The sequence below is a fragment of the Melampsora larici-populina genome, assembly GCF_000204055.1.
Source record: "Melampsora larici-populina 98AG31 unplaced genomic scaffold MELLAscaffold_2, whole genome shotgun sequence".
Classification (NCBI taxonomy): domain Eukaryota; kingdom Fungi; phylum Basidiomycota; class Pucciniomycetes; order Pucciniales; family Melampsoraceae; genus Melampsora; species Melampsora laricis-populina.
Window position 1 is genome coordinate 1936253 of NW_006768766.1, and position 15610 is coordinate 1951862.

The following is a 15610-nucleotide window of genomic DNA, read 5'->3' on the forward strand; positions in this document are numbered from 1 at the left end:
CTCGACATTTGTGCAACGAGCCACAAATAAAACTGTGCATGCAGCGGGGAGTCTTGTTCATCATCATTTGCACCAAACCATAGCTAGCAGTCTGGCGAGAAAGTCGGATTCCAGAAACCTGGTAGGTAGACAAGAACGAGCTCCAAATAGAAATTGTGTCAAAACAGCACAAGCGAGGTTTTGCAGGAGTTGTAACTTCAGAATCTCACTTACAGGTTGCTTGATCTAAGAACGTCAATTCATCCTCCAACAATATCCTTTAATCTTGAGCTCAAGCTCTAGGAACGAGTCTGCCAGAAAACAGCCTTTCCGTCAATCGTAGAATTGGATTCGGTACATTGAAGCTACTCAGATAGATGTCATTCGCGATTGTATCAAACCCTCTCTATCAGAGACTCTATCAGAGAGGCTTTGGTTTATCAGTACTTGAGCGCCTCAACTTACACCTCTAGAAATCAGCTTTCATCAACATGGCAATGTCTTTCCAATTGATTTCCTTCCAGAATGCAACTGGGAGCTTGATCCCCAAGTTTGTCTCCTGACTTTGACGAATTTGGTGATAATGCCTCATGCCAAATTTCGCTATATTCGCTGCTTTGCGGATTGCAAAAAGCTTTGTCACCATGTGTTTCTCACCATGAAAGATACGATTCTTTTGACAAGATGTCAGAATCTGATGACGATTCAGATTAACCATGATTCATCTGACCTTTATGACTTCATTGCCGATAATGTGTTACCTGATCTCAAGGTGATGGATCTGTATATAGACCATGAAGAATTTCCCCTTGACCCAGATATAGCTCCTGTAGTGACTCCATTGAAGAATCTCTGCGGGTCTAAGAGATTGAATTTATCATCTTTCCACATCACCTAGAAGCAGCTTTTATGTATATAACATAATGCTCTTTACATGCTAAGATTCTATGTATATCAAAATAATTTTAAATTGTGATGCATGAACAGACAAACAGATAGATGGATTGATGCCTTGACAAAAAGTTTCACTGAAAGATCCTCAGTAATATAGGACCTAGGTGTGTAGATTTCTACCAATTGGGTTTGGTCATATCTTTTCATGCTTATTGAATAATCTCATTGAATCGTTTTTATTGATCTCATTGGCCCATTCAACTTATAGTCCAAGTCCTGTGCATCAGAAAATCAAACAAAGGTCATTGGTATTTTGAATCTCGACCGGACCCTTGATATGTAGATCAACATCATACGTACCAAGAATCCACCAAAATCCAATTCAGGCACAAAATGACACTCAATATCATGGAGCTTGAAAGCATCGGCCAAGGATTCTTCCTCTTGAGATCCCCCATACCGATGAGTAGTAAAGATGAAATGTTTTAAGTTGTTTGGTTTTTGAAGACACCCTTTACCAGTACATTTCAAAACTGTCTTCCAATACTCTCCTCCATGGGTGATGCTGGCGACCACAGTTCGAATGGCTTGAAAGATAGGCCATTGAAGCCAATAAGGATACGAAGATGGGTCTTTCCAAGAAAGAGCACGTATCACACGAAGTTGTGGAAATGACAATCCGATGATCGAAGTCGGAATGCAATATGGGATATGTGTTGTAAAAAGACCTTCAAGGGTGTTCTGAATAGATGTAATTGCCATTGCGAGCTGCAATTGGGGGGGACCTATGACGTAATCAAATTGCACTACTTTCAGGCTCTCTAATCCGAAGAGATAAGAAATTCCAATAACGTTGCGATTGGAACTCTTAAACCACAAGTGTTGTAGCTTTGATAAAGCCCGTGGCTTCAATTCCCATAATGTCAAATCATCATAGTAAAGTACCAAGGATTTCAGGTTTAGAGTGGCGTTAAGTAATTTCGATAATGATTCAGGGTCGTTATCAATATCAAGTGAATCGTAAGTTTGGTGTCCTATCTCCAGAGTCAATTTTTCTAGACAATTGATGTGTTCGACAGACTTCAGCATGCATGGTAGAAATCCCACTGAGCAGCAAAAACTCAAGTGTAACTCTAACAGGTTGTGACCGAAGAACTCAATCACTTTTGCGGCTTGATCCATGAAAATCGGAGAGAAGTGTGGGTCCCTAACTTCAGCTTTCCAGAGCTCCTCTTCAGAATCCTCTTCAAAATCATTTCCGTCATCGAACAATTCTAGTTCTTCACTCCAGTTGTTAGCATCATATAATTTTGAGTACCATAGGTGGTCGATTCGAAGTCTTTTGACTGGGCATGTATAGTTTGGATCATCAATTAAATTTCCACAATTCTGAAGTAAAGATTTCAAGCTACTTGGTTTCTTCAAGCTAATTGTATGGAAAGCAAAAGGTGTGATTGCTGTTGACCAATTCTTGCAAACTAGGCGCAGACTGAGAAGTTCCCTGGTTGAGATTGGGTGAAGGACAGGCTTGGATGTATGCGGGAAATCCCGCACGGCAATGATCCTGGAGCCCGCAACAAACGATTCGATGATTAGAGAGAATAATTCGTTCGGAAGCGACTCAATTCCGAGTCTGGTGGTTGATCGAGATGAGTTGTCTGACATTTGACTTTTGTTTTATGAGCTTGTGTTGGAATGGTTTGGAGACTCGATGGATTATAATTCGAACTGAAGCTTTGGAGGAATGAATCGTTGTTGACCTGATTTCTTCATGACTCTGTTTACCCCTCACTGGTTGTATGCATGACATCATCTTGTTCATCACTTTCATCTTATGGATCCTTCTATTCCTATCCTTCACTTCCTTTCCAACCCATCTATCATTCTTACTCGATGACTTTCTTTTGTGGCTTTTACATCCCTGCCCTTGCTTAAAAGAGAAGGATTCGAGCTCATCCTTGTCCGATAATTTCTTTTCTGTGAGTTCTTCGTTTCATCCTTACTTCCGTCAGTTTCCTCTTACTTTGCTAGTGAAGTTGCTAGAAATCAATATTTCTTGAACAAACGTCCTGGCAATCCTTCCTTACCTTCTCTTTGAATGGAATCCCCCGACCCACGAAATAATCCGCGGGAGCAAAGGTAATCTGTGACTCCGCTCCAGCAGAATAGGGCTCAGCAGAGTCACGAAATTTCTCGACTTATTGCACCTTCAGCGCTACACAATTAATCAAATCAATTTGATTGCACGTCTAATCTCATGTCTGATGAAGGAATTCTGCATTCATTGATTAAGTACCTGGTTGGGTGTAGTGTGTCTGAGACAAGAGGAAAGTCACCCGAGTGAAATCACATTTGGATGTGATGAGGTCGTTGGAGAACCTCGGAAGGTTTTACTTCTGCTGGCTCATGACCATCCATTCCTGTCCTTGCTTTTCCACTCCACTCATACTCGCCGTGTTTTTCCTGCTTCTCATCACTCTTCATCTGATTTTTTCCCCTTCTCTGTAACTTTTTCCAAAGACCTAGTTTACCAGCTCGAAAGAAACATCAAGAGCCGTAAAAACTAAAAACGTTTTACTGAACAATCCATGTAGTCGGTTCACAATTCACAATTTCATTTTGTCAATCAAACTATCAACTACAAAACCAGTCTCACGAAATTTTTGGTGAAGTCTCACAGCGAGTTACACAGACAGAGAACGATAAGTCACAGTCACGGTAGACGTTATAGCATGAGAATTGTTCAAAATGAAGGACCCAAGACTCGAGAACAATCGACTCCCTCAAACTAAAGAATCATCGGAAGATCATGAAGACCTACTCAGCCGCTTACCAGACGAGATCCTTCTCGAGATCATAGGACACCTTCTCGATCACTGGAGTGAACATGACTCCGAAAAGATTCGCCGTACGAAGCTTAAACAGTCAATTACTCTTTCATCAGGAAAGCAGACCATTTTATATATCTATCAACACCTCCCTGAATCTCCAATATTAACTAGCTGGCAGGCTTTCTCCGTTGTCAATCGGAGAATTTATTCCCTGTGCCGACCATTCATATGGAAGGTGAGTGAGATATTGCTCATCTCGCCAAAGTTGCGCAAGGCAGCGTATGCGCTTCTGAGATGAATTGCTGCTGATGAGTTCGCAATCTATCATTTTCTACCTCTGCCTTTCTCTGCTGCGAATCCAATGGTTCAGTATCTTGAGTTTCCTTCTCCGTTATCAGGTCCAATGTCCTTCTGGAGGGATGAAATCTTATCAAAACATGGATCTCTTGTCCAAGTATTAGATGTGAAGTTGAGAGATGAATGGTTTCGAATCCCTGACCCTCCGTCTATCGAACAATCTAACAGAGACAAGATCTGATGTCACTATTCGCCACAATCTTCTCATGTAAACCAAATCAAGTTCATCGAAGAGGATACGGACTTTTGGAATGTTGAGGAGTTCCATTCTGACAATCTTGCCGTTCGAGGCTATACGCAAGACGAAGGCCAGCCCTCAACGTTTGAGGTCTCTCTCGAAAGCCTTGTCAAACTGGTCTCTCATTGTAAAAAACTTACGACACTCCATCTCAATCTTGGGCACATGAGGGGAGATTGTCACTACCCAGCCATATTACATGACTGGGATTACAATTACGCCTCATTGTTTTGTCAACTGGGATATCTTCAACATCTCAAGATTATCTATCCAAGGTCACAAATATATGGAGTACACTTATCTGAAGCCCTCAAACATCTCTCGCTCCTGGAATCACTCGAGCTTACAAGACTTTCGATCAAAGATTCGACCTGCCTCTACAATCTTAAAAACCTCAAAACACTTGTTATGGATGGAGTTGATATATGGAGAAACTCTTGGGGTTGTGATGAACATCCCCCTTTGCTAAAGAATCTTACGATCTGTGATTTCTCTCTGCTTCCGTTAAAAAAGGTGCCTTGTTTTCTCAGTTTTTGGGCGCCTCACCTCACTCATCTGCACATTCGAGTTCTTGAAGAACCTGACCGTTTTCCACGAGAGGACCTTTCAGACTACGACCCCAAATGTGAACAATTGACACTTCCGGCTTTAACTCATTTAAAAATATGGCCTCATTCAAAATGTCACTATATCCACTACTTTTCAAATTGCAAGGAGCTTTATCAACTCACGTTTTACGACTTTATCAGACGTGAATGGGATGATGAACTTTCAGGTTTCTTCGATCTCATACCAGATGAATCATTTCAAGTAATAAATGGTTTATCAGACTTTATTATCAACAATGAATTTCCTAAGCTTAGATGGATAATCTTACCTGTGGAACACGGAAACTTTTCACTTGATCCAATTGCGGCTTCTGCACTGTTTCCATTGGAAGAATTTTGTAAGTCTAATGGTATAAAGTTGATTTATTTCTCTTCTGAAGCACCTCGACGAGACTTTCTGTGAAGAGGATTAAAAGATTGTTCCCTATTAGATCTGAGATTCCTTGGGGGTGACTATGAAAGTTATGATGTAGTATCTGTGAATGGCTTCTCAAAGCTTTTCAAGACTTGTAAAACATAATCCCTACACTTTTACTGGTCTCTGAAAGTTATGATTGAGTTATACTTGACAATCTTATCTTCACATTGTATTTCGGCCTAGTGGTCTGGTACAGTTGCTCTTCTGTCTGTAGGCTTATCTCATTTTGTATACTATCAAAATGAAGTTGTATCAGAATCTTTATGTTTGGTGATCGTGTTTTGATCGTACTTATAAATTAACAAATTGTGATGACAAAGAAATGAATTGGGTATATTAAAAACATTTTATTTCGAAAGATGTCTAAAGATAAAGGTTTTAATTACAATCTCATGGTACAAAAAAACGCGTTATTATTTGATTGCGGTTTTTGGTTTTTTCAATTTATTTCAAAAATGAAGAAAGATTTGAACTTTTGAATTTAGTTTGATTGAATTCTGAATTCATTTTCATTATATCTCTTTCATTATCTCTACCACCACCATCTCTACTACTATCACGATCACGTGAAAGTAAATAAAGGAATTTATCTATCAACTGTTGGAAATGATGAAGAACAAGAAGGATTGATGATGAAGATGATCAGTTTGATTCAAAGTAAGTATATGAAAACCAATTGAAAGAAATAAAAGAAAACTAACTTGATTTGATTGATTGATAGATTTTGTTTGAGTAGTAAGATAGTGAGTTAATAAAGCATCATTATTTTCCTTCCAAACCAAACCCCCAACCCCAAACAAAGACAAGCCAAGTTAACATTCATCATCCACAAAAAGGCAGCCATCAAAAGAGTAAGGTTTAAATCATGAAACTTACTTTTGAATATTCTTGAACGAATTCATGATGATCATTAGCTTTTGGTAAAGAAGAAAGAAGTGAAGAGATTTGTCTTAAGATTTCATGATGATTTAAATCTTGATCGTTTGGATTCGAAGTTTGATTAGTAGTTTCAATAATCAAATTTAAATAATCTAAAATACTTTCCAATCTTAAATGTAACATTTTGATCGCATTACGTTGAGTAGTTAAATTAGCTATCACTAATTTCATTCAATCCGCCAAAGAACAGTCGAATAATTAGATCAATCGGGGTAGTTGAACTCGAGGTTTTGGATTGTAAACTTACGAGCATTTTCTTTACTATTACCTAAATTAGGTTTAGCAATATAATCCACAGCGATTCTTTCAGCTTCACTAGTTTCAACCGTATAATTACACTTTAAATAATTCGATTGTTCTTCTGACGAAGAAGGTTGTTGATGATTAGAATCTAAATTCAGAAATTCAAAGATTTCAATCGGAATGTCTTTATTAGAATCTTCAATTTCTTTATGATTATTAGTAGTAGGAGTAGAAGAATTAGAATAAAGTACTAATAAAGGTGAATTTAATTCAAAGAAACTAGTTAATTGAATTTGAATATTTAAATGATTGATAGTAGGTTTTTGGCCAATCGTATACCATCCTAATAAATCTAATGTTGGAAAGACTTGTTTGAATTGTTCTTGACGTGTAGTCATAAAACTTTGATCTACTACTTCATCTTGAATTAAAATTTCAAAACTATTGACGATTTCTAATTTTCTACCGATTTGTGTACCTATTAAGGCTCCATAAACTAACCAAAGAAGAAAAAAAATCATGATAAGAATGGGTTTATTGGGTTTTTTGGGGGGATTCCTGAAATGATTTGATTTACTTTGATTTGGGTTTGATGGGTTTTGTAATTGATTTCTGATTTGATGATCTGAGATATTGAGGATTGGTAAAGGATGACTGTGTGTGTTTCAAAAGTTTCAAAATGAGTCTTTGATCAGTTATTTTTCGAGAAAAACGATTTATAGATATTTTCTTACAAACTGATTTCGAGATCTGAGATGGTTTCTGAATTTTTCATTTCGTTGGTTGATGGGTTATGTTTTGAATATTTCTTTGAAGTGAATGTTGGATTAATGGGTTGAGGTTGAATGTTGAATGAATGGAATGATCAGAGTTGGACCTTTCTACACTTATGTACTTAACTAAATCCAAGCTATGTACTGAACAATTTGACTGAACTTAAGACTTAACCCGATCAGTACTTAATTCAACCTATGACGTAATGTTCCATTTCACTCTCAACAACAACAACAACAACAACAACAACAACAACAACAAGCATCATCATTATCATCATTATCATCAGAAAGCTCTCCAAAAATGTTCAGGATCAAAAGGGTTTCAGTCTCAGCCTTCAACCAATCTCGACCTTCATCACATTTACATTTAAAGCCTTCGAAACCCTTGAATCAAATGCGAAATCTGAATTCTAAACCATCAAGATTGAAATCAACAACCTCTCCATTGAAGAATATCAAAGTGTTGGATTGCTCTAGGATATTAGCTGGTCCATTTGCCGCTCAGATGTTAGGTTAGATATTTTTTCGAAACAAGCTCACTCATCATTGATCCATTCACACATTGGCTAACTGTGATTCTATCTCATAGGTGATATGGGGTAAGTCATGAAGCCCCTAATCAAAACCCCCAAAACGTACCGAGATAATCTAATCAAAGAACTGTCACTGTCTAAAGAGCAGAAGTGATTAAAATCGAAGAACCAAGAAAAGGTGATGATACACGTTGGTTGAAAACTTTAAAAGAATCAAACGAATCCAATTTCAAATCCACTTCTAGTTTATCTAATTATTTTATTTCTTGTAATCGAAATAAAAAATCATTGACTTTGAATTTAAAGGATCAAAAAGGGATTGAGATTTTTAAAAGATTAGTTAAAGATTCAGATGTTTTGTAAGTTGGTTTGGGTTTTTTGGAATTGAACTTTTTTTCACTGATTTTTTTGGTTTTATGATTTGGTTTAAGGATTGAAAATTTTATGGTAGGTAAATTAACTTTTGTCAAATGAATTTCAAAAACCAATCTTCCATCTTCAAACTCAATCGAACCTTTTTTTCTTCAAAAAAAAACAAAAAAAATGATAATTGGGGTTTTCCAGGTAAAATGGAAGAATTAGGTATAGGTTATGAAGTTTTAAAAACGATCAATCCGAATTTAATTTATTCGAATATTTCAGGATTCGGTAGTACAGGACCTTTATCAAGTTTACCAGGTTATGATGTAATAGCAGCAGCTCAATCAGGTTTAATGTCAATCACAGGTGAACCTGATCGATCACCTATGAAGATTGGTGTAGCTTTAAGTGATTTGATTACAGGAATTTATACTTCTTATGGTATTTTAGTATCACTTTATCAACGCGATGTTAATCAAAATCGGATTGGTGGTCAAAAAGTTGAAAGTTCATTGTTTGAATCTAGTTTGAGTGTTTTGGCTAATATTGGATCTAGTTATTTAAATTCCAATGAAAATGGTCAAAGATGGGGTACTCAGCATCCTTCGATAGGTTAAATCTTTTTCTTTATTTCTTTTCTCATCTACGAAACTGACCGTAGTCTTTTGAAAATAGTTCCTTATCAAGCTTTTGAAACTAGTGATGCTTATATGATTGTAGGTACTACTAATGATAGACAGTGAGTCATTCTCTCTTCAACTCATTTGCCAAATATCAAATTCGCCATTCTAATGTTATTTTGATTGGATGTAATCCGAAAAGGTTTCAAAGACTATGTGATGTACTAGACCTACCTTCACTGAAAACCAATCCATTATACTCAACCAATTCATCAAGAGTTACTAATCGTTTAAAATTAATTGAAATCATAAATCAAAAACTTAAAAGCCAATCTACATCGGAATGGTTAAAGAAATTCAAAACTTCAGGTTTACCTCATTCTAAGATCAATTCAATTCAAGAAGGATTTGATGAATCACAAAGTTTTGAAAGAGAAATGATTGTAGAAATCGATTGTGAAATGTCAAAAACTGGTAAAATCAAATTAATTGGTAAGGGTTTTTCTTCTTTTTGTTTTCTCTTTTACAAAAAAATATAGAAATTTATGTCTTTTTTGGTTGGTTTGATATATTATAGGTATACCTATCAAATTATCTGAAACACCTGGTCAAATTCAATTTGCCCCACCTGAATTAGGTCAACATAATCAAGAGATCTTGATGAAATTGGGTTATAATCTTGAAAATATTCATCAATTTAAAAAAGATGGAGTAATTTAATTTTACAATCAAGTAAGTTTTATGAATATTTATATTTAAGCGAGAGAAAGAGAAACAAGGGTTAAATTTTTTCAAATTGATTCATGATTTTCTTTTACTTGATTGTTTTGAATGGAACAAAAGAAATGTTGATTATGTAGAAAATATCTTTGAGGTTTTGTACAGTAAAATATATGATGAATTGATGTGTTTTTTTCTAACCCAACAAAGTCCTTCTTGGCAAGTGAGCCTGCAAGAGAGGGTCTTGTGGGTTCTCCACAAAATTTGGTGTGTGAGCAAGAAACATTTGGCTGAGGCGTTTTTCAACCTGCCATAACTTATTACCCTTCAAATAAACAGTCTTCAGACCAAAGAAGGGTCCTGTGCACCTGCTCAACCTGCATACATTGATGCTCTAACTGTGTATTTGATTCAATAATAGCAGAGAAACCAAAGGCTGAAGTTTGCAACAAAACCAAAATCTCCAAGAAAGCTGTCCAAGCTATTAAAAGCTCACACCAGGCTAGCTGGAATGTTACACATAAACCCATTTTTCAAGTCTTTCTGTAGTGCTTTCCTGAAACCAATAGGGAGATGCAAAAGAACCAGTATATTTAGGTTGAGTGGGTGCACAGGACCTTTCTTTAGTCCAAAGACTGTGTATTTATGGGGTAAGAGGTTATGGTGGGCTGAAAAACTCCCCAGTCACAAGTCTCTTGCTCACACCCAATTTTTTTTGGATAGCCCAAAAGTCACCCTCTTGCAGACTTCTTTGCCAAGAAGGACTCTGTTACGGCAGGTTTTTAAAAAAAATGGATATTTACATGAAATTTAAAGTTTCCTTGTGCAAAAGAAATGTAGAGATTAGACATTTACCAGACAAAACAAAATTGACTAGAGTCTGCAGAGACAACTGAAGCTTGGTGAATTTGGCAACTAACAACCAAAGAAGAAGCATGTATCTTTTTCAGCTTGTGATTACATATAAACTCACCAGAAAAGGGGGAAGCATGGAGCCCAACTCTGCCTTACTGGCTGGAAGGAAATGGGATGTGTTTTAGGCAAGTCAAACCCCTAACAAGGCTTTGGCAAGCCCCCAGTTTACCACCAATGCTGAAGGTGATGTCATGTGGCATATTTGAGAACTCACACCATGTGCAATTTCACTCATGGATCAGCTTATGGACTAGGAGAATTTGAGGCCGTCTGCACTGACATGTACTACTGCTCTTGGTGTGGCTATGGAGAGGGGCAACCTCTTACCTTCCCTATACAGGTAACAGATATGACTACAAAAATGTGTCAGGATGTTGCAAGCATAAAATGTGATGGCATATTTAGGGGATACAAAGTAAAATTAAGGCATGTGCCTGGTGTTGTGCCCAGAATTCTTTTGGCTGTGAATTTGGATTCCATGCCCAGGGTTTTGCCCAGAGAATCCAAATTTACATTCCAAATCCTGGCACAAGGCCAGGGATGTGCCTGGATTCTAATTTGTATCCCGTAATTGCACCGGGTGTCAGTCTGATGCACCTTCTGCATGGAAAGAAAAATACAGTGGCTAAAACCAAGAATGTGTTATAATCCTGCCTGCAAAAATCTTGGGGGTCCAAACCTTTTGAGGTTTTTTTCTAGCAAAAAAACACTTGTTAGCACCAAATATTCAGTGACTTTGGCCTTTTTAGGTCCCTGAAAATAGTACCACCACACTGGTTTTGAGATTTATGTGGCCACAATTGAGCTTTCATGGTGTAACTAGCATCATTCTGAGTCTTGTAAGGTTTTTGTTAGCCTTCACTAGAACTCTAGATTCTTTCCGGAGAGCGGGACTTGAGGAGAGCACTGGAGTAGGACTCGGAGTAAACTTATAACTTTGGTATATAGATTACAAACTAGCTCCAAAGAATCCCATGTATTGCTCTCAAAGAGTCAGTAATCCTCCTAGAGATCTGAAAACAAGATATGAAAGGTAGAGACAATCAAAGAGATAGAAATGCTCACCTAGCTCCAAATAATCCCATGTATTTCTCTCAAAGAGTGGCAATTATTTGAAGCCAGGTTAAGACAATAAACATATGTGTGGTCTAGCAAATCCTGTACTCCTACTTCCATAACATACTTTCATGTTTGTATTCCTTGTCAGTCCCTGGTATGCCCTATGTATCCAGCTAGGCACGTGGTCTAAAAATGTGTTACAGGCTCCATATTTTCTTTTGGATAGACAAATTTGAGCTTGTCCTTCATATTACTGTATCCACCTCAATAAGCACATTTCAGCTGTCTAAGTATCATGCCCCAGCATCAAATCTGGGCATTGCATCATCCAGCCTTCAAGTGAAACTTGATTTTACAGGCATCATTGTAACTGGACACCCAAAAGTGCTATAAGAACCTACCAATAAAAGATGATTTTTAAATACCAGTATATTGTTAAGCCATGGGTTGTGGTACCGGAAATGTGCCAGGCAAAAAAGATGTACCTAGCCAAGGGCTATCAGATGGCACATACATGGGAGCCTTTCCATGCCTGGTTGCTTTGGAGAAGTGTGAAATGTGTTTTTACCCCAAAGCCAAAGAAAAACATTGCAGCTCAGGTTGTGCACTCACAGACAGAGTTATTGGTGATTACTCATGATGCACAAGTAAAGTTATGAAGGGCTCTGGTCAAGGTGGATCCCAGGCAGCCCAAGAATTAATATCATACCTCCTCCCTGCAATGGAAATAGTAGAAGTAGTGGCTTGGGGCCAGTGTGATTCTGTGTTGGTAGGCTCTCTCAGTGCTTTCTGGAGTCCTATTGTTGAGTGCAGTGACAAGATTTGGAACAGGAAACAGGTGGTGAGCTTGATTTCTTCCCATGGACAAGGAAGCCAATTTGGGCAAGTAGTGGTACACTGGCAAACTGAAGCACATGTCAATATTCACAAGAACCATTTCAGAGGAAAAGGGAAAGAAGTAAATTTGCTCTTGATCAAACTCCTGGTAGTCATCTGGCCTAGATCATGACTCCACATTGGCTGATTGAGGTCAGTGGCTTGAACTTAGGGCACTGATTGATCAAAGCTTTTTTAGTCTTTGGAGAGATAAACTCTATTTGAGAAGCATTTTTGAAATCAGTGGTAAGATTAATGTAGAGCGGCGGATAATCCGCAAAGGCATCACAATACTTACTGCAGTTTTCAGGTAGCGTTGGTGTTAGAGATTGGACACAGGAGCCTTGTCTGAGGAGTATATCTTTGGTCCATATATTTATTGATCCTGGAAGAGAAGTAGGAAACTCTAATTTCTGAAATTTGGTAGAAATGATTGATGTGATTAGCAAGCATTCCTTCATGAACAAGTTGTTTCAAAAATGACTTACACTCCATAGCCATGGTCGGCATAGTTGCTATATTGCACAAGAAGTATATAAGTGAAAAGGTTTGAATGCTATTCAAGATTGGCGAGTCATGGTTCAAGTACGTGAGGTATGGTCCATCTTCACCTGGAGGGAAGGCTTTCACCCTACGTTTGCGCTTTTTAGATTGATTCATTCTAGCCTCAAGTGCAGCCATGCAATCCAGTTTTTCAAGTATCTTGTCAAAAACATCGATAGGTAGGTCCATGAGGCGCAGGGGACGAGATTTATGTCTCAATTCCTCGGTTTGAATAATCTCTTCGACTTGATTGAATTAACTTTCGAATCCCTGAAGAGCTCGTGATTCAAGAGTCTTATTGACCGACGAGAAAGGGCCATTTGGACTTTCGGGTAGGCCAAGTTGAAGAAAGATCCCAAGCATCCATTCCTTAGACCGGGTAAAGCCTTGCATTTCAAGTTCTTCGAAGCGCTTCCGAATGAAGTCGACTCGAGATGACGGTTTACTGGCCGAGTCTCACTGTGACGTTTGGAGACAATCTCGTGCCAAAGTCCAAGCTGAGCTGCGCGACCAACGGATGGCATATCGATATACTTTGGTGAGTAGCTGGTTCCTGATGTCCTCAGGCTCAAGTGATTCAGTAGAGAAAGAACTGAGAAGTTTCAATGGACGATGAATTTTCCTTCTTCAAAAGCAAGTCCACTCGAGAGTTTGATTCGGGCTGTTCGGCGTGACAGAAGTGGTCAAGAGAAAGTCAAGAGAAAGACCATGACGTCATCAGTGATGATCACGTTTCATCAAAACTCGCGACCGTGAGTGTATGCGGGCAAACAAACCGAGACCTGCAAGATAACTTGGGACCCTATCCGTCTTGGTGCAATGAGTACAAACAATGTGATTATCATCATAATTGCATAAGTTAACATTGTTCGAGGAGGAATGACGAAAATTTGAATGACAACTAAAGAAAAACAAAACTTAAAGAATTCATGAACTGAAAGACAATTTGTTAAACAGTAACGACTTGAGTATTACAGACTTCACAATAACAACAACAAGCTGATCAAGTGATGTGAGTTTCTTGATCAGAAAAGAGAAATCTCAATTTGAGGACTCAAAGTATATGAAGAAAGATGAAAAGAGATCCCTTTGGATTTACAAAACGCTTCTAATGGTAAAACTCTTTCACTTGATTCTGGATCAAGTGGAAAACGAGTTTCAGGTACAAGTAAAGATAAAAGCTTGAGTTTAGGAAATGGATCACCAAGAATAAAATCGATAAACGTTATATGATCTTCAGGTAGAAGATGATAAACTTTTAACACTTCGATGGTTTTAGAATCTTTAAAACAATGAAAATAATCACAAGATGAATGTCGCCAAATTGTCAAATGTGTTAAAGATGGTAAATCGAATTGATGGTGTCTTGGTTCGAATTCACTTAAATCTTCTTGTAATGGTCTAAAATGCGCATTCCAAGGTTCATCAAATTTAAGTTCCAAATGAGTTAAACCTGGTGCCCAAGTACTAATCAACCAAGGCGTGTTTGATAACCAAAGATTAGCACAATCACGAAGTGATAAATTAATCAATTGAGGTGGACCTTCATGACAACCCCAGGAACCATCTATGACATCAACATCGTGTAAAGCTAATCTTTTGAGATTTACTGAATTTTTAAGACAAGTAGCAAGGCTATCGACCTCGACTGGACGTTCAACTGAAACTTTAGAGCATTCGAGTGATTCTAAAAGTGGTAGGACTTTGATCGGTTCAATAATACAACCAGCCAAGATTGAAGATAACCAAGGACCACTGATTTGAAGATGACGAAGTTGTTTTAAATCAGATAATAAAGAAGTTAAATTATTACGTAAAATCCACATTTCAATCGGATCAGGAGAAGCAAAACCTGCATCAGGAGAACGGATTCTAAGAGTCGAGAGTTGTGAACATTGAGAAATCACTTTGATCACATTTTGAGGTGAAAGACCATGTGACTTTTGACGTTTAAAATCAACATGGTCTAAATCGTGAGGTAGTAGATAAGCTGAAACCGCTAAATTGTCTGAATTGATGATTGGTACATCCCAGAAATCTTTATCTTGTTCAATGAATTTGATTTTACGTTCCCTTAAAGAGTAATGATTTAAATTCCCTTTTCCACTTGAATGTTTAATTGAAATTGGTTTAGGTGGTATCTCAAACCATTGCTCAGTTAATCGTATAGTGATTGATTGAACATGAGGCCCATGTTTGGGTAAGAGTTCGTCATTCCAATATGACATTGGAATCGGCATCAAAGTAGGAAAATTTATAGCCTGAAAGAAAAAGAAATGATTAGTAATTGGGAGATATCAATAGCCAAGTTGAAAGTGGACTCACCTTCCAAAGTAAAGGTCGACAAATAGAATATAACCTATGATTAACAATCGAAAAAGACTGAAAACTAGTCAAGATTGGACTTTGTGGTTTATGTTGGTAAGTCCATAGAGTGGTACGTTTTCCAGAAGTAAGAGTAATTAAGTTCTCATGTTTCTTTGTAGTTTTGTTTGCTAATTCATTCGAATTATCAAGTTTGAGATATTTTATGATTTCTAATAAGATTTCATCTGGTAAGTCGTTTAGATAGTCTTTTGTAAGTTCATCTTGTTTTGAAGCTGTTTTATTTTGTCGAGTTTTGAGTTTTCTTTTAGTTCCCATTTCTGAATTGATGGTGTTGATACTGATAGTGTTGATGATGAAGTTGTTTAATTCACAT

The 15610-nt window shown here is 37.5% G+C and overlaps 5 protein-coding genes across 5 annotated transcripts; 2 read left to right on the forward strand and 3 right to left on the reverse strand.

Moving 5' to 3' along the window:
- Positions 1-1164: 1164 nt before the first annotated feature.
- MELLADRAFT_59124 (uncharacterized protein) lies at positions 1165-2538 on the reverse strand (the record flags this gene model as incomplete). The annotated part of the gene is made up of 1 exon (XM_007404650.1): positions 1165-2538. One exon carries the CDS (start codon positions 2536-2538, stop codon positions 1165-1167), a length of 1374 nt encoding a protein of 457 aa, XP_007404712.1.
- A 1960-nt stretch (positions 2539-4498) lies between these two features.
- On the forward strand, positions 4499-5508 carry MELLADRAFT_101851 (uncharacterized protein; the record flags this gene model as incomplete). The annotated part of the gene is made up of 3 exons (XM_007404302.1): positions 4499-4716; positions 4830-5245; positions 5456-5508. 3 exons carry the CDS (start codon positions 4499-4501, stop codon positions 5506-5508), a joined length of 687 nt encoding a protein of 228 aa, XP_007404364.1.
- A 261-nt stretch (positions 5509-5769) lies between these two features.
- MELLADRAFT_101852 (uncharacterized protein) lies at positions 5770-7282 on the reverse strand (the record flags this gene model as incomplete). Its single annotated transcript, XM_007404649.1, has 6 exons — positions 5770-5922; positions 6027-6095; positions 6202-6425; positions 6512-7003; positions 7085-7161; positions 7242-7282. 6 exons carry the CDS (start codon positions 7280-7282, stop codon positions 5770-5772), a joined length of 1056 nt encoding a protein of 351 aa, XP_007404711.1.
- A 302-nt stretch (positions 7283-7584) lies between these two features.
- MELLADRAFT_32982 (uncharacterized protein) lies at positions 7585-9516 on the forward strand (the record flags this gene model as incomplete). Its single annotated transcript, XM_007404303.1, has 8 exons — positions 7585-7795; positions 7873-7882; positions 7960-8175; positions 8248-8267; positions 8381-8788; positions 8852-8915; positions 8999-9288; positions 9374-9516. The coding sequence occupies 8 exons, from the start codon at positions 7585-7587 to the stop codon at positions 9514-9516; spliced, it is 1362 nt and encodes a 453-aa protein (XP_007404365.1).
- Positions 9517-13730: 4214 nt separating this feature from the next.
- On the reverse strand, positions 13731-15588 carry MELLADRAFT_76514 (uncharacterized protein; the record flags this gene model as incomplete). The annotated part of the gene is made up of 2 exons (XM_007404648.1): positions 13731-15170; positions 15235-15588. The coding sequence occupies 2 exons, from the start codon at positions 15550-15552 to the stop codon at positions 13935-13937; spliced, it is 1554 nt and encodes a 517-aa protein (XP_007404710.1).
- Positions 15589-15610: the final 22 nt, after the last annotated feature.